At 44.3% G+C, this 19577-nt stretch overlaps 1 protein-coding gene across 1 annotated transcript in view; it reads left to right on the forward strand.

The window, feature by feature from the left end:
- Positions 1–19577, forward strand: part of LOC136578963 (cadherin-10) — a 356335-nt gene that overhangs the window by 95315 nt on the left and 241443 nt on the right. The window contains exon 2 of the mRNA XM_066579189.1: positions 889–1183. Within this exon, the coding sequence (XP_066435286.1) occupies positions 889–1183 (295 nt within the window). The remainder of the gene's footprint in view (positions 1–888; positions 1184–19577) is intronic.

Genomic DNA, 19577 nt, shown 5'->3' on the forward strand with positions numbered 1-19577 from the left:
GAATGTTGGACCTGCAGAAAACAATGTCAATCCCTGCTATCAATACAATTTTATAATGTCTTATTTAATCAGTGTTGAATGGAAACTATAATGTCATATTATGCTGCCACAGAAAAAAATATTGTAATGTCATATAATCATGTGGCCGAGATGAGGAAATCCTTTAAAGGGGTTGTCCCGCGCCGAAACGTTTTTTTTTTTTTTTAACCCCCCCCCCGTTCGGCGCGAGACAACCCCGATACAGGGGTTAAAAAAACAAACCGGGTAGTACTTACCCGAATCCCGGTGTCTTCATACTCACCTGCTGAAGATGGCCGCCGGAATCCTCTCTCTCTGTGGACCGCAGGGCTTCTGTGCGGTCCATTGCCGATTCCAGCCTCCTGATTGGCTGGAATCGGCACGTGACGGGGCGGAGCTACACGGAGCCGGCATTCTGCACGAGCGGCCCCATTGAAGACAGCAGAAGACCCGGACTGCGCAAGCGCGGCTAATTTGGCCATTAGAGGCCGAAAATTAGTCGGCTCCATGGGAACGAGGACGCTAGCAACGGAGCAGGTAAGTGAAAAACTTTTGATAACTTCTGTATGGCTCATAATTAATGCACAATGTACATTACAAAGTGCATTAATATGGCCATACAGAAGTGTATAGACCCACTTGCTGCCGCGGGACAACCCCTTTAAACTTCAGGTTAGCTTGGATTTTTTTTAAAATGTGTATGTTCTCATTTTCTCCTCATCTGATTCCAGGCAAATATATTATAACATCTATCATATTACGGTGGTAGTTGATAAGTAGTTAACTAAGATATGTGTAAAAAGACATAGCAAGTGTCCTTAGACATACAATATACACAAACACTCATCTTATCTTTTTTTTTTTCTATAGCTCCATTCAGATCAAGATAAAGGAGATGGAAGCCTGAAATATATCCTCTCAGGAGATGGAGCTGGAACACTTTTTGTCATTGATGAGAGAACAGGTGACATTCATGCCACACGACGAATTGACAGAGAAGAAAAAGCCTTTTACACCTTGCGTGCCCAAGCAATAAATAGAAGGACAGGGAGACCTGTGGAACCAGAGTCTGAGTTTGTCATAAAGATACATGACATTAATGATAATGAACCCACTTTTCTAGAACACATTTATACTGCCAGTGTCCCTGAAATGTCTGATGTTGGTAAGAAATATATTTGTCTCTCAGATTGCATCCTGGATATTTGTGGCTGGTTTTGTTTGTAAATGATAAAACTTTTGCTTAAAATAAACCATATTTAATCAAATCTGTGAAAGTAATAAAGGGGATATTTTTACAAGGTAAATAGGCAAAAAAATATCACAGTCCTGTTTCATTAGTTAATTTTTAATTAATCATTATTCATTAAGTATTTTTAAACAGACTTCTGAATCTTAAGTTTGAGTTAAAGATGGAACGATTAAAGTAAAAAAAAAATCAATTAATATTTTAAAAGGACATTTTTGAGCACCATTGTTTACAGCTTCTTCTGAAATGTCAAGCACATGGACTTGGCAGTGAGTGTTGAACATTACAGGCATCAAAACAGCACTTCCTAGGAATCAATATCTAAATCAATCTACATTGCTATCTTCCAGTCAGTATATATACAAAAAGATATATAATCCATATATAATGTGGTATAGAGGGTCAAATGGCTGGATCAGACCCAAGTGGTTCCCACCAAAATATTGAAATACTGTATACCAGAGTACTAGACTGAAGAGCCTATATATTGTATATTTACATATTTTGCAGGACTAAAAGCAATCAATCAGCATTCCCTGTTATTTTTATAAACTTCCAGTATACAGATGTAGCAGTGCTGATTTAGAAGTAAGGCTTGCTATGTAACTTGTGTAGCTTGCCATGCCTGACAATTTAGCTTTAACAGTAAGCCATAGGCTGTAATAGTATAATATTATTTAGTGCTCTGAACTATCTATGTGGTTGAATGTAAAAAGAGTTCTGTCATAGGATTAGAATACTATATTAGACAAGGTGTGGGGGGAGGCTCTATCTACTAGGACTTCTTGTGTTACAATATGTAACAGGAGCTTTAATTTAGGTAGGCTTTCAGTTTTAGCCATTACTCACCCATGAATTCTGAGCATTATAAGAAATGGATTACTAGAAATGACCCTAATGTACCTACTTTAGCTTGAAAAGTGTTGGGTTCTATATTTGACCACAGATAACATGTCCATATATTCATTATGGGGAGGTTGTTACCATATAGGGCAAATATAATTAAATATATAACACCTTTCCAACTCTTCTCTCTTGAGATTATTATACTCAGGGAGGTTCACTGTACTAGTGATGGCATTTTTTCCTGGATGTGCAAGAGAAAGCAAAGTAACCCTAATTTGTTTCTGATGTGTGGTTTCAGTAGTCTACTTACATTCAGAAAATAGCCTCATTGTATTTTCTATCTATCTATCTATCTATCTATCTATCTATCTATCTCATATCTATCTATCTATCTATCTATCTCCTATCTATCTATCTATCTCCTATCTATCTATCTCATATCTATCTATCTATCTATCTATCTATCTATCTATCTATCTATCTATCTATCTATCTATCTATCTCATATCTATCTATCCCATATCTATCTATCTATATCTATCTATCTATCTATCTATCTATCTATCTATCTATCTATCTATCTATCTATCTATCTATCTCCTATCTATCTATCTATCTCCTATCTATCTATCTCATATCTATCTATCTATCTATCTCATATCTATCACATATCTATCTATCTATCTATCTATATCTATCTATCTATCTATCTTATATCTATCTATATCTATCTATCTATCTATATCTATCTATATCTATCTATCTATCTATCTATCTATATCTATCTATCTATATCTATCTAGCTATCTATCTATCTATCTCATATCTATCTATCTATCTATCTATCTATCTATCTATCTCATATCTATCTATCTATCTATCTATCTATCCATCGGATTAATTAATTGCACCTTTTGCTGGCAGTGCAACAAGAAATAAAAGTTATGTTTTAATTATCCTCTTTCTCAGTGAAGTGCAAGCCAAGAAAGTTCTTTCCAACTATATTTTTCAGTCATCCCACACTATTTGTGTAACATGACTGTTGCCATTCACTTTGAATGACTAGGAGCGCCAAACAGATGGCTTAGCTGCGCCATTGTAACTCAGTAGTGTGCTAACGAGATATGCACAAATGCTGCTTCATCCGTATAATCTTTTTGTTGAGGATCATGTGATCTGAGATTTTTTTTAACAATTGTCTTTGTCATCTTTTGTGTTCAAAATCATAAAAACAAGATATCCCAAAAATATGAATCTAAGTGCAAAAATAAATGTGTACAACAAAGTAAGGGCTTAGTCACATGGGCGCATCGGCACGTGTACATGGGGGCCGATGCACCTGTGTGACTGAGCCCTTACTGCAGGAAGAAGAAAGCCGTACTTCAGGAAGGACGTCTCCCCGCAGCGCAGAAGAAAGAACACATGACCGGCAATGAAGCCGGTCACATGTTCTTTCTTCCAGCGCTGCAGAGAGACGTCCGTCCTGAAGTGCGTCCGTCTTCTACCTGCAGTAACACGGGGGCCGGTGGGCCTGTGTGACTAAGCCCTAAATAAGAGCACAAAATCAGATACATGCAAAATTTGCACATATAGACAGCATAACAGCAATCAACCAATTATAACGTTAAGGAAGGCAAGAGAGAGAGGAAGGAAATAAAGGAAACCTCCAAGGGAACATGTCAGCACCCTTTCACCCCCAAAACTAACCTCACTGGCTGCACGGTGATGCAGATCAATCATCTCTCGTGACCTCACTTTTCCTTATGAGCCCATGTGCCTGCATAATTAGGTTCCAAAGTTATCTGGTCCCATATGCAAATCATCTGGCTGAGAAGTGTTGCACTGATTCGTGTCCTGCTGAGATGACTATAGCCCCTTTCTCTTGATAGACAGCTAGTCGCCTACCCCATTACTACAGGAAATCCTGTCTTGCAGAGAGTGAGGGGGCATCATTAGCTCAGCAGCAGAAGTTCAACTGTTCTTGACATGAAGACTTTTGTCAGCTGATTTGCAAGTTGTGCAGGATAACTTTGTAACTAAACTGCAAAAGTATATTGCCTTAATCACAAGGAAAAGGGTATTAGATGGGATTGATTCCTCATCCCTTACTGGCCAGTTAAAGGGGTTGTCCCGCGAAAGCAAGTGCGGTTATACACTTCTGTATGGCCATATTAATGCACTTTGTAATGTACATCGTGCATTAATTATGAGCCATACAGAAGTTATTCACTTACCTGTTCCGTTGCTAGCGTCCTCGTCGTCATGGTGCCGTCTAATTTCAGCGTCTAATCGCCCGATTAGACGCGCTTGCGCAGTCCGGTCTTCTCCCTTCTGAATGGGGCCGCTCGTGCCGGAGAGCTGCTCCTCGTAGCTCCGCCCCGTCACGTGTGCCAATTCCAGCCAATCAGGAGGCTGGAATCGGCAATGGAATGCACAGAGCCCACGGTGCACCATGGGAGAAGACCTGCGGTCCACCGTGGGTGAAGATCCCGGCGGCCATCTTAGCAAGGTAAGTAAGAAGTCGCCGCAGCACGGGGATTCGGGTAAGTACTATCCGTTTTTTTTTTTTTTACCCCCGCATCGGGTTTGTCTTGCGCCGAATGGGGGGGCTATTGAAAAAAAAAACCCCATTTCGGTGCGGGACAACCCCTTTAAGCTAGTTATTGGGGTGAGATGGAAATGAGAGGTTCTCTTTGATAAGCAGAGTTGTATGAGAAGGAGAATATTTTCTCACATGTCACAGAGAGGAAGTAACATAATAACCTACTTTGTAAGATTGAAGAACACATATTGTATGTCCATCTAGCCACCTATACGAATTCAGCCTATTATCCTGCAATGTTTATCCCAAGGAAGGCAAAAAACATCAAGTGGAAGCCAAGTTTAATTTTTTTTAGGTAAAACCTCTCCCTCCGAACTCCAAATTTGACCATCAGAATAAATCCCTGGATAAATAACACATCACTAGCAGTGCAGTGACTATAACATATAATATCATTACATTCAAGGAGTTTATATGAATTATTCCATTTCACTTTTTTAATACATTATATTTTTGCTTCAAAACTGGCATAAAAACTGCATCAAAATAAAACATCAAAAAGCACCCTGAAGTTTCCTTCACACATCTTTCTCTAACTTTTTTCTAACTCATAAAACATGCCATAAATTCCATATGTTCTTTACAAGCTTATTTCATGACATTCATTTTTATACAGATTTTCTGACATTTTTCTTTTCCTCTAAAGGTCTGCGAGAAAATGCATGGAAAATAAATACACAAAAAGAATGTGGCATTTAAAAAAAAAAAAAAGTGCAACGCACCCAAAACCGCGCTGGGTGCGAGGAAAAGGCCACAAAAATGAATCTTTTGTAGTACATTTCAAAACGTCCTATTGACCTGCAGCTAACAACTAGAGATGAGCGAACACCAAAATGTTCGGGTGCTCGTTATTCGGAACGAACTTCCCGCGATGCTCGAGGGTTCGTTTCGAACAACGAACCCCATTGAAGTCAATGGGCGACCAGAACATTTTTGTATTTCGCCGATGCTCGCTAAGGTTTTCATGTGTGAAAATCTGGGCAATTCAGGAAAGTGATGGGAATGACACAGTGACGGATAGGGCAGGCGAGGGGCTACATGGTGGGCTGCATCTCAAGTTCACAGGTCCCACTATTAAGCCACAATACCGGCAAGAGTGGGCCCCCCCCCCTCCCAACAACTTTTACTTCTGAAAAGCCCTCATTAGCATGGCATACCTTTGCTAAGCACCACACTACCTCCAACAAAGCACAATCACTGCCTGCATGACACTCCACTGACACTTCTCCTGGGTTACATGCTGCCCAACCGCCCCCCCTCCCCCCCCCCCACAGCGCACACCAAAGTGTCCCTGGGCAGCCTTCAGCTGCCCTCATGCCACACCACGCTCATGTCTATTTATAAGTGCGTCTGCTATGAGGAGGAACCGCAGGCACACACTGCAGAGGTTGGCACGGCTAGGCAGCGACCCTCTTTAAAAGTGGCGGAGCGATAGCCCACAATGCTGTACAGAAGCAATGAGAAATAGAATCCTGTGCCACCGCCATCAGGAGCTGCACACGTGGGCATAGCAATGGGGAACCTATGTGCCACACACTATTCATTCTGTCAAGGTGTCTGCATGCCCCAGTCAGACCGGGCTTTTTAATTCATAGACACAGGCAGGTACAACTCCCTATTGTGAAGTCCCTGTCGACCCACAGCATGGGTGGCTCCCTGGAACCCACCGGCGGTACACAGAAATATCCCATTGCATTGCCCAACACAGCTGAGGTAGTAATGTCGTGCTTAATGCAGGTGGGCTTCGGCCCACACTGCATGCCCCAGTCTGACTGGGGTTCTTTATAAGTGTACAGATGTAGTAAAAACTCCGTGTGCACCTACAGCATGGGTGGGTGCCAGGAAGCCACCGGCGGTACATAGAAATATCCCATTGCATTGCCCAACACAGCTGAGGTAGTAATGTTGTGCTTAACCCTTTCCAATCCAATTTGTATATGGTTTTCCTAGGGGGCTTACTCTTTTTCTGCTGTTATACAACGGCGCTATATGCTGGCTAAAGCCAGTACTGCATGAGCTGACACGTAGGATAGGCTCCGACAGCAGAGAGGCTGGCAATATACAGTAAGAGAACCCCGACGGACGTCTACCAACAACGGAGCTGTACAGCCTTAAACCCTAATGTCTTCACAGGTCACACAGTGGACTGGAAAGGGTTAATGCAGGTGGGTTTCGGCCCACACTGCATGCCCCAGTCAGACTGGGGTTCTTTACAAGTGGACACATGTAGGTTAAACTCCCTGTGGACCCACTGCCTGGGTGGGTGCCAGGAAGCCACCGGCGGTACATAGAAATATCCCATTGCATTGCCCAACACAGCTGAGGTAGTAATGTCGTGCGTAATACAGGTGGGCTTCGGCCCACACTGCATGCCCCAGTCAGACGGGTTCTTTAGAAGTGTACAGATGTATTAAAAACTCAGTGTGCACCTACAGCATGGGTGGCTCCCTGGAACCCACCGGCGGTACACAAAAATATTCCATTGCATTGCCCAACACAGCTGAGGTAACGTCAGCTGTAATGCAGGTGGCCTAAAAATTAATTTGATTACACTGTAGGCGAGGGCCCACAAAAATTGCTGTATCAACAGTACTAATGTACATCCCAAAAATTGGCCATGGCCAGCCAAGAGGGCAGGTGAAACCCATTAATCGCTTTGGTTAATGTGGCTTAAGTGGTAACTAGGCCTGGAGGCAGCCCAGTGTAACGAAAAATTGGTTCAAGTTAAAGTTCCAATGCTTTTAAGCGCATTGAAACTTATAAAAATTGTTCTGAAAAATTATTTGAGTGAGCCTTGTGGCCCTAAGAAAAATTGCCCGTTCAGCGTGATTACGTGAGGTTTCAGGAGGAGGAGCAGGAGGAGGAGGAGGAGGAATATTAGACACAGATTGATGAAGCAGAAATGTCCCCGTTTTGGATGGTGAGAGAGAACGTAGCTTCCATCCGCGGGTGCAGCCTACGTATTGCTTACGTATCGCTGCTGTCCGCTGGTGGAGAACAGAAGTCTGGGGAAATCCAGCCTTTGTTCATCTTGATGAGTGTTAGCCTGTCGGCACTGTCGGTTGACAAGCGGCTACGCTTATCTGTGATGATTCCCCCAGCCGCACTAAACACCCTCTCCGACAAGACGCTAGCCGCAGGACAAGCAAGCACCTCCAGGGCATACAGCGCTAGTTCAGGCCACATGTCCAGCTTCGACACCCAGTAGTTGTAGGGGGCAGAGGCGTCACCAAGGATGGTCGTGCGATCCGCTACGTACTCCCTCACCATCCTTTTACAGTGCTCCCGCCGACTCAGCCGTGACTGGGGAGCGGTGACACAGTCTTGGTGGGGAGCCAAAAAGCTGGCCAGGCCCTTAAAGACTGTTGCACTGCCTGGGATGTACATGCTGCTCGATCTACGCACATCCCCTGCTACCTTGCCCTCGGAACTGCGCCTTCTGCCACTAGCGCTGTCGGCTGGGAATTTTACCATCAGCTTGTCCGCAAGGGTCCTGTGGTATAGCAACACTCTCGAACCCCTTTCCTCTTCGGGAATCAGAGTGGGCAGGTTCTCCTTATACCGTGGATCGAGCAGTGTGTACACCCAGTAATCCGTAGTGGCCAGAATGCGTGCAACGCGAGGGTCACGAGAAAGGCATCCTAACATGAAGTCAGCCATGTGTGCCAGGGTACCTGTACGCAACACATGGCTGTCTTCACTAGGAAGATCACTTTCAGGATCCTCCTCCTCCTCCTCCTCCTCCTCCTCCTCCTCAGGCCATACACGCTGAAAGGATGACAGGCAATCAGCCGGTGTACCGTCAGCAGCGGCCCAAGCTGTCTCTTCCCCCTCCTCCTCATCCTCCTCATGCTCCTCCTCCTCCTCCTGTACGCGCTGAGAAATAGACAGGAGGGTGCCCTGACTATCCAGCGGCATACTGTCTTCCCCCGCCCCCGTTTCCGAGCGCAAAGCAGCTGCCTTTATGGTTTGCAGGGAATTTCTCAAGATGCATAGCAGAGGAATGGTGACGCTAATGATTGTAGCATCGCTGCTCACCACCTGGGTAGACTCCTCAAAATTACCAAGGACATGGCAGATGTCTGCCAACCAGGCCCACTCTTCTGAAAGGAATTGAGGAGGCTGACTTTCACTGCGCCGCCCATGTTGGAGTTGGTATTCGACTATAGCTCTACGTTGTTCATAGAGCCTGGCCAACATGTGGAGCGTAGAGTTCCACCGTGTGGGCACGTCGCACAGCAGTCGGTGCACTGGCAGCTTAAAGTGATGTTGCAGGGTGCGCAGGGTGGCAGCGTCCGTGTGGGACTTGCGGAAATGTGCGCAGAGCCGGCGCACCTTTACGAGCAGGTCTGACAAGCGTGGGTAGCTTTTCAGAAAGCGCTGAACCACCAAATTAAAGACGTGGGCCAGGCATGGCACGTGCGTGAGGCTGCCGAGCTGCAGAGCCGCCACCAGGTTACGGCCGTTGTCACACACGACCATGCCCGGTTGGAGGCTCAGCGGCGCAAGCCAGCGGTCGGTCTGCTGTGTTTGACCCTGCAGCAGTTCGTGGGCCGTGTGCCTCTTATCGCCTAAGCTGAGTAGTTTCAGCACGGCCTGCTGACGCTTGCCCACCGCTGTGCTGCCACACCGCGCGACACCGACTGCTGGCGACATGCTGCTGCTAACACATCTTGATTGCGAGACAGAGGAGGAGGAGGAGGAGGAGGGTGCTTTAGTGGAGGAAGCATACACCTCCGCAGATACCACCACCGAGCTGGGGCCCGCAATTCTGGGGGTGGGTAGGACGTGAGCGGTCCCGGGCTCTGACTCTGTCCCAGCCTCCACTAAATTCACCCAATGTGCCGTCAGGGAGATGTAGTGGCCCTGCCCGCCTGTGCTTGTCCACGTGTCCGTAGTTAAGTGGACCGTGGCAGTAACCGCGTTGGTGAGGGCGCGCACAATGTTGCGGGAGACGTGGTCGTGCAGGGCTGGGACGGCACATCGGGAAAAGTAGTGGCGACTGGGAACTGAGTAGCGCGGGGCCGCCGCCTCCATGATACTTTTGAAGGACTCAGTTTCCACAACCCTATACGGCAGCATCTCAAGGCTGATGAATTTTGCAATGCGGACGGTTAACGTTTGAGCGTGCGGGTGCGTGGCGGCGTACTTGCGCTTGCGCTCGAACACTTGCGCAAGCGACGGCTGAACGGTGCGCTGAACTACACTGCTGGATGGGGCCGAGGACAGCGGAGATGAGGGTGTGGGTGCAGGCCATGAGGCGGTAGTGCCTGTGTCCTGAGAGGGGGGTTGCATCTCAGTGGCAGGTTGGGGCACAGGGGGAGAGGCAGGGGTGCAAACCGGAGGCGGTGAACGGCCTTCGTCCCACCTTGTGGGGTGCTTGGCCATCATATGTCTGCGCATGGTGGTGGTGGTGAGGCTGTTGGTGTTGGCTCCCCGGCTGAGCTTTGCGCAACAAAGGTTGCACACCACTGTTCGTCGGTCGTCAGGCGTCTCTGTGAAAAACTGCCAGACCTTAGAGCACCTCGGCCTCTGCAGGGTGGCATGGCGCGAGGGGGCGCTTTGGGAAACACTTGGTGGATTATTCGGTCTGGCCCTGCCTCTACCCCTGGCCCTGGCCACCGCACTGCCTCTTGCAACCTGCCCTGCTGATGCCCTTGACTCCCCCTCTGAAGACCTGTCCTCCTGAGTAAGCGTTGCACACCAGGTGGGGTCAGTCACCTCATCGTCCTGCTGCTCTTCCTCCGAATCCTCTGTGCGCTGCTCCCTTGGACTTACTGCCCTTACTACTACCTCACTGCAAGACAACTGTGTCTGATCGTCATCGTCCTCCTCACCCACAGAAAGTTGTTGAGACAGTTGGCGGAAGTCCCCAGCCTCTTCCCTCGGACCCCGGGAACTTTCGAATGGTTGGGCATCAGTGACGATAAACTCCTCTGGTGGGAGAGGAACCGCTGCTGCCCAATCTAAGCAGGGGCCCGAGAACAGTTCCTGGGAGTGTTCCCGCTCCTGAGCAGGTGTCATTGTAGTGGAGTGAGGAGGCTGGGAGGAAGGAGGAGCAGCAGACAGAGGATTCGGATTTGCAGCAGTGGACGGCGCAGAACTGCGTGTTGACGATAGGTTGCTCGAAGCACTTTCTGCCATCCAGGACAGGACCTGCTCACACTGCTCATTTTCTAATAACCGCCTCCCGCGTGGACCCATTAATTGGGCGATGAATGTGGGGACGCCAGAAACGTGCCTCTCTCCTAATCGCGCAGCAGTCGGCTGCGACACACCGGGATCAGGAGCTCGGCCTGTGCCCACACCCTGACTTGGCCCTCCGCGTCCTTGGCCGCGTCCACGTCCTCTAGGCCTACCCCTACCCCTCAGCATGCTGTATTACCAGTGATTTGATTTCACAGGCAGGAAATAAATTGGCGCAAGACTGCAGGCCAAATATAATTTTTTCCCTTTTTGGAAAACGAAAGGCCCCACTGCCTCTAGTGAATGAATAATCTAAGTTTAATAACTGTGCTGTGTCCCTGCTAATGTGTCACAGAACGTGAGGGTAGCAGAGTTATTATAACTCTGGCAGAGCAGGTATTTTTTTTCCCAATTAAGGAAAGCAAATGGCGAAGCCAGCAGTAAAGCGTAGCTGGGTGCGTATGATTTAGCAATGTTTTTCACGCAGCTCACACGTGTCCACTGCCCGTAAGGACGGACAGAGGCTGGACAAATAGATTTGTTTTCACTTGTTTTTCCACCAAAAGGCAGCACTGCGTATATTCAATGAACATGAGAAGTTTAATAACTGTGCTGTGTCCCTGCTAATGTGTCACAGAACGTGAGGGTAGCAGAGTTATTATAACTCTGGCAGAGCAGGTTTTTTTTTTCCCAATTAAGGAAAGCAAATGGCGAAGCCAGCAGTAAAGCGTAGCTGGGTGCGTATGATTTAGCAATGTTTTTCACGCAGCTCACACGTGTCCACCGCCCGTAAGGACGGACAGAGGCTGGACAAATAGATTTGTTTTCACTTGTTTTTCCACCAAAAGGCAGCACTGCGTATATTCAATGAACATGAGAAGTTTAATAACTGTGCTGTGTCCCTGCTAATGTGTCACAGAACGTGAGGGTAGCAGAGTTATTATAACTCTGGCAGAGCAGGTATTTTTTTTCCCAATTAAGGAAAGCAAATGGCGAAGCCAGCAGTAAAGCGTAGCTGGGTGCGTATGATTTAGCAATGTTTTTCACGCAGCTCACACGTGTCCACCGCCTGTAAGGACGGACAGAGGCTGGACAAATAGATTTGTTTCCACTTGTTTTTCCACCAAAAGGCAGCACTGCGTATATTCAATGAACATGAGAAGTTTAATAACTGTGCTGTGTCCCTGCTAATGTGTCACAGAACGTGAGGGTAGCAGAGTTATTATAACTCTGGCAGAGCAGGTATTTTTTTTCCCAATTAAGGAAAGCAAATGGCGAAGCCAGCAGTAAAGCGTAGCTGGGTGCGTATGATTTAGCAATGTTTTTCACGCAGCTCACACGTGTCCACCGCCCGTAAGGACGGACAGAGGCTGGACAAATAGATTTGTTTTCACTTGTTTTTCCACCAAAAGGCAGCACTGCGTATAGTCTATGAATAATAACTGTGTTGTGGCCCTGCCTACACAATTCTTTCCCTGCAGTATCAATGGAGGGTGGAATGCTCTGCAGAGGCGATTTTGAGAAGCCCAAAAAAAATGCAGCACAGCTAACAGCAGCCTGGACAGTACTGCACACGGATAAATATGGCCCTAGAAAGGACCGTTGAGGTTCTTGAAGGCTACACTCACTCCTAACACTCTCCCTGCCTATGCAGCACTTCTGTCCCTAATGCCAGGTGCAACGCTCTGCAGAGCCGATTTTGAGAAAAAAAAAATGCCACTGCTAACAGCAGCCAACACACAGCTATCAGTGGCCCTAATAAGGACCTTTGGGGGGTCTTGAAGCCTACACTAACTACCAATTCTTTCCCTACAGCAGCTCCGGTACAAACAGCACTGTCCCTCATCTAACTCACCAGGCATCTGAGGCGAACCGCGGGAGGGGCCGACTTTTATATTAGGCGAACACCTGATCTCGCCAGCCACTCACAGCAGGGGGGTGGTATAGGGCTTAAACGTTGCAGGGGGAAGTTGTAATGCCTTCCCTGTCTTTCAATTGGCCAGAAAAGCGCGCTAACGTCTCAGGGAAGGAAGTGAAAGTAGCCAGAACACCGCATGGTGTTCGTTACGAATAACGAACATCCCGAACACCCTAATATTCGCACGAATATCAAGCTCGGACGAACGCGTTCGCTCATCTCTACTAACAACGTATTTTACAAAAAAAAAAAATCCATAAGATAATCACCCCAAAAAATGCCACAAAAATTCACAACTTTTTCTAAAATACTATTTTTGTTAAAAATGTGACACTTTTCTTGCAAAAATTGCAAAAGTAAACTGTTTTACATGGTTTACATGTAGAGATGAGCGAGCATACTCGCTAAGGACAATTGCTTCATCGAGCATTGTCCTTAGCGAGTACCTGCCCGCTCGGAAGAAAAGGTTTGGGTGCTGGCGCGGGTGAGTTGCGGGAGTGAGCAGGGGGGAGTGGGGGGGAGAGAGGGAGAGAGAGATCTCCCCTTTGTTCCCCCCTCCTCTTCTCCGCTGCTCCCCACCCCCCACCGGCACCCGAACCTTTTCTTCCGAGCGGGCAGGTACTCGCTAAGGACAATGCTCGCTCGAGCAATTGTCCTTAGCGAGTATGCTCGCTCATCTCAATTTGCATCACATTAATCATGTAATTTTACAAACTTTCAGTCAGTTGTACAACTCATCCTTTTGGTGCAATTTTTTTTTAGAAACTAAACCAACTAATAGATGGTGTAAAGTTAGAATAGAAAGTCTAAAGAAATGCTAGATTTATCATTCAGTAGAGTTACTATGATAAATATGGCACATTTAAAAACTGTAGCCTAAATTTGCACTGTTTAATAGAGATGAGCGAACCTACTCGGCCATGCCCCTTTTTCGCCCGAGCGCCGCGATTTTCGAGTACTTCCGTACTCGGGCGAAAAGATTCGGGAGGCGCCGTGGGTGAGTGGGGGGTTGTAGCGGGGAGTGGGGGGGAGAGGGAGAGAGAGCTCCCCCCTGTTCCCCGCTGCTACCCCCCCCGCTCCACCACGCTTCCTCCCGCCCCCCGGCGCCCCCCGAATCTTTTTTACCCGAGTACGGAAGTACTCGAAAATCGCGCTGGTCGATCGAGTAATTACTCGAAACGAGTATATTCACTCATCTCTACTGTTTAACTATTATGCAGCATTAGAAAATATACCCCATGTGTGAAACCATCCTTAAATGGGTAGTACCTGCATTGCCTAGGATGCATTGCACATGATGATATTGATCATAAAGTATACATAACTGGATGCTAAGGAACCAAAACATTTATGAGTTTATGATTGGAGTGCACTAAATTGCAGTGAATTGTTTCAAATGGTATGAGCGATGATATAGTAGACGCTTTTCCCATCTATGATGGCATGAAGAATCTTGACAAAAGACAGAATCTTCAATGTTGATGACACATAGACCCAATAGCACTGATTTCGGGAAGATTGGGAAGATGTACTATTTAAGAATAGAGGGAAAAACCTGAATTTAAATCAGTCCCACTAAACAGAACCTGAGAACCATTTTAGAGATGATCATTCAATATTTACTTACCATATAAGTGGTGGGTTGGATACACTATTATTTTATAATACGTTTCTTTTAAAAAAAAAGTAGAATATTTGTAGAATATCAGTGGGTCTATTCAGAACATTTATGAAGCCCAGCCACTTTTTCAGACATGTTTATATGTATGGAAGAACAAACATAAAAATTTCATAAATACGCAATTTATCCTCAATGCTAGAAAATGCACAAAAATATTTTCCAAGGTTTGTCCCATTGTTTTTGAAAGTCTTTCAAGAGTGATACACAGGTATGAGACTACTTTCAGATTTCTAGTGACAATTATTCCAAGTGATTTTTTTGAATCCACCAATCGGGTGACTACCAACCATAAATTGTCAGTTGAACTTTGAACTCCAATGAAACTACATTATTAGTGTGCAGTCTAGAGAATGAAGTTGAACAGAGCTTTAGACTTTCAGCAAGGTAGAATTTAAAGTCTGTGTCTAAATTTCCAGTCACTTTTCCATTGCCCCAATGCATTTCAAATCAAAATTTAAAGGGGTTAATTCAGAAAAATATTGTTAGTAGTTAAATCTAGCTCATAATTATAAACTTTTTTTGCATTTACACTTATTAAAAATGTTTATATTTCCAGGTATTCCACCTCAGTAATTGTTCTAAAGTAGTCCCACCTGCTAAGTTTTTCTTCTCTCTTTGCTCTACTGGGTATGTGAAGGGATCCCTGGTGTGGTGCCTGACTGCTTCTGAAGTTGCTGTGTATGCTCTGATATGAGAAAGTATGCTAAACAAGTGATAAAAGAGTGAGAGAGCAATACTGCAAGGAAGTAAGACTGAATAGGTTTTGGAACATTTAAAAAGATGGACAAGGTGGTTCAGAAGGCAAGTCCCAAGACTCTAAGCCCTAGCTTTATGGCAGGGCTTAATATGTGAAGGTTAAAATGACAATTTACTGCAATACTGAAGCGTAGCAGTATATTATAGAAAGCAATCAAATGATCACAAGTTCAAATCCTCTAACGGGACTAAAAATCTGTAATAGTTAATAGAAATACAATTTTAAAATATAAAAAAAATACAAAAAAAAATGTTCCCATTTTTCGCATAAACATAATTGGCATAACCTGGTCGCAAAAAAAACAGATTATAAGTGTTGCATTACTTACCTCATATGAAAAAATGCTGTAAAACAATGACAGAATTGTGGTTTTTTTGGACACCCAATCCCTAACACACCCTCATTGATAGAAAAATCAAAATGTTATGGAGTTGTAATGCTACTGACCCTAACATGAAGTCAAAATGTCATTTTTTCCACACCAGAGCAAACGTAAAACCCCATGAAAAATGGCATATTTGCGGTTGTTTTCCATGTTACCACATTTAAAAAAATTAACAAATTTTTCAATGCATTATATGGTGCATTAAATGGTACTATTAAAAAATACAACTTGTCCAACAGAAAACAAGCCCTCATACGGCGATGTACATGGGGAACATTACATGATTGCATTGTATGCAATGAGAAGAATGTCTTTAGGTAAATTTTCGGGATTGTAAGAATTTTACTTTTGCCAAATAAGCTGTTCTCAAAGCTGTTAAAGTTTACACGCTGCAGAGAAAAAAAGAAAGCTTTGTTATCCATCAAAAAACAAAACAAGTCACATCAGTGTTTCCTTTGACAGGCAAAACAACCGTATTTCTCTCATCTCCTCACTTTTCAGCAATCCTAAAACACCACTTTGACAATTTTACCTTCCTACTTAGTGCCAAAGCACAGACACCTATTACTGATCTCAGTATTCATGACTTTACCTCAAACTTTAGAAATAAAATTAGCTGTTTTCATCAGGAAATTCAAACACAAACTCCTAGGAGCTATTTTTCTCCTTACATACTTGTATCTTCTTTGTATTCAACCCTCTAGCAAATGATGAAATCCCAGAACTCATGTCTTCTGCCCTACCTTATTTTCTCTTGATAACATTTCCTCACATCCTGTTTCTTCGTATTTTACTGTCGATTTCTCATTCATTTTTCTTTCTCTTTGAGCATGCACATATTATTTCACATTTAAAAAAAAAAACACTTTTTGAATTGTCAATCCCAGGGGCCTATTAATATTATTGGTATTCTAACTTCCAATTTACTTATGGTATCTGGAATGTTTTAATTAATACTAGTTAAGTATATCTTAAATAAGCTTGATAGGCCAAAAAAAAAAACAAATGTCTATCTAGTTCAGCCTATTTTCCCCCATCCCAAATGTTGATCAAGAGGAAGACAAAAAAAAAACAAAAACAATAACGTAGAAGCCACATTTTCCAATTTAAAGGAGAAAATTCTTTCCCGACTCCAAGTCTGGCTATCAGAATAATTCCTGGATCAACAACACTACTGATGTAATTAGCCATTTTAACATATAATATGATAATGCTCAAGAAAGGCATCCAGGACCCTTTTAAACTTTATCGAGATTGCCATTAGCACATCCTCGGGCAGAGAGTCCCGTACTTTCACTGCTCTTACAGTAAAGAATCCCCTCCTATGTTGATGTAGAAGCGTTTTTTCTCCTAGACATAGAGGGAGGCTTCTTAATATATTTATTGCATCTAAAAGCACCTACTGTAATGAAAACTATGCTGGCTAATAGCTTGAGTAGGTTTTAGCTATAATTGATGTCAGTTTCTGGCATAAGCTATAGTAAATCTAATTTTTAAATATGATTCTGTGACTAAGTCCACTAATATTATGCCCCACCCACTTTTTTAAAGGGTGAAAACCTCTTAAGCCTAAATTGTGACTTTTTGGGACCACAATTTTGCAAGCCTGTTAGTAGATATGCCCTATTGTTTAGCTGTTATTTGCTAGACATAGCTCATATGATGGTAACAGCCATGGCCACCCAAAAATGCTACCAGTGATAGTTCCCTATGATTTTGCATCCAAGTTTCCACAATCATGTTGACTATGCCCTACCCATTCTACTGGTATTTGCTTGACCTTGCAGTCGAAAAAATAAAATCGACATGATGTGATTGCCCCAATATGGTAATGTGCATGAGTCCTTACAATCAATTCCATTTGGGATATCAAATCACATAGAGTACCCCATGTCCACTACCTATAATTTCTATGACCCTGGGTTTTCTTGTACTGGGACTTTATTCTCTGATCCATAAGCATTTAGGATTGAAGGGATTGGCCAGCGTATACAGTGATTATCCAACTTCCAATGGCTTCAGGATAATATAAATACAAGTTATGATAGCCTCTGCTAGGCCATTGAAAATTGAATTTGTATTCAATTTATGCATGACCTGTCAGTCCCAATCTGCAGCACACTTCAATGACTCACAAATCTAGCCAATCATGAGCATGTTCTGACTAATAGGCATGTGCTGACTGGCTAATCTTCTTGCCCATTGCATCTATCACAATTGGAACTGACAGCATAACTGAATAAGACGCCATCTGTTCTTTACTCCCCTCTACTTGATCAGCTGTGCTCCCGTTCCGCAGACGAGGGTGAACACAAGTCTGTCAATCTTACTATATGACAGGTGAGAAGCCTCATTCATCTCTGCTTGCTACTAGAATCAGTTAGTGCTGCACCAGCCCTTTCAACTATCTATGGTTGAGACAATGTGGTGCATTAAAAGATGATCCACTCTCAGCTTCTATTAATCTGTGAGCCATTCTATTCCTCTTCTTAACTCAGCAAGTGTGTGTAAACAGCATGGAAGAGTTTTAACTCCTACATAGCAGTGTTAAGTCAGCAGAAATGCTGTCCTAAACTCTCACTCATGACCTGAAGGTTGCAAGTTCAATCCCTGCATGGTTCAGCTGGCTCAAGGTTGACTCAGCCTTTCGTTCTTCCGAGGTCGGTAAAATGAGTACCCTACTTGGAAGGGGGTTATAAATAAATTATTTGAAAGCGCTGCAGAATAAGTTGGTGCTGTACAAATAACAAGATTCTTTTTTTTTTTTTAGCTGTGGCAGTGGCTGCACTTTGCACCTCCCACTTCCTTAAGTTTTTCCCAAGTTCCCTCATGTAAGGCATCATCATACAAGCATAGTGAATGGCTGAACAACAGTCACTTATAACAATGGGAGGGTCATAAATATAGATGAGCGAGTATACTCGCTAAAGGCAATTGCTCAAGCGAGCATTGCCTTTAGCGAGTATCTCCCCCGCTCAAGACTGCAGGTTCGGGTGCCGGCAGTGGGCACGGAGCTGCGGGGGAGAACGGGGCGGAACGGAGGGGAGATCTCTCTCTCACTCTCTCCCCCTCGCTGCCTCCTGCTGACAGCCGCTACTCACCGCTCCCCCGCGCCGGCACCCGAACCTGCAGTCTCGAGCGGGCAGGTACTCGCTAAAGGCAATGCTCGCTTGAGCAATTGCCTTTAGCGAGTATACTTGCTCATCTCTAGTCATAAACTAATTTGTAAGGCTGAGTTCACATGTTCTGGATGCATCGTAGCCGAGATGCACCTGGATGCCAATCAAAAATGGTGATCAGAGCTTTCCAATGACTGCAGTTAAAAAACTCTTTTATCTTTAATGGCTGTGCAATGAATTGCTGTTTTGCTGCCTAACCGCATGGCTATTAAAGATGAAAGTGCTTTTAGTTGCAATCATTTGAAAACCACTCTGATCTTCATGCCAATGTGGTTTTCAGACACATCCAAGATTCATCTTGGCCATAGTGCATCTGGAATGTGTGAACCAAGCATAAAATACATTTACATTTCAAAAAGGGGAAGTTAGTATGCGTTCATGTGCCATGTTTAGGCTTGGTGGATTTATGGTGTTGGGGAGAGGGGGGAATAATCTCTAAAGTTTACTCTGTACGCTTCCATCTTTGTGGGAAGTCATTCCCAGTTTCCAGTAGCTCCTTCTGACTGCTACCAGTATATACAAGGACTTGCTTTCTCTGTATGGATTTTTTGATTGTTTTTAGACTTTTTTTAAGGGGGTTGATATTTTGGAACTAATTTATGGTTTTCCATAGAGTTATGATTTCAACAAAAAATATTATTAACATCCAATGGTTGTCCTGGAACCAGTTAATATTGTATGTCGAAGGGCCACTGTATATAATCAGTACACACTTTTCTTTTGTTTGCAGCAATGCCTGCTTTTCCTTTCTGGACA

This window comes from Eleutherodactylus coqui, chromosome 9, assembly GCF_035609145.1.
Source record: "Eleutherodactylus coqui strain aEleCoq1 chromosome 9, aEleCoq1.hap1, whole genome shotgun sequence".
NCBI classification, from domain to species: domain Eukaryota; kingdom Metazoa; phylum Chordata; class Amphibia; order Anura; family Eleutherodactylidae; genus Eleutherodactylus; species Eleutherodactylus coqui.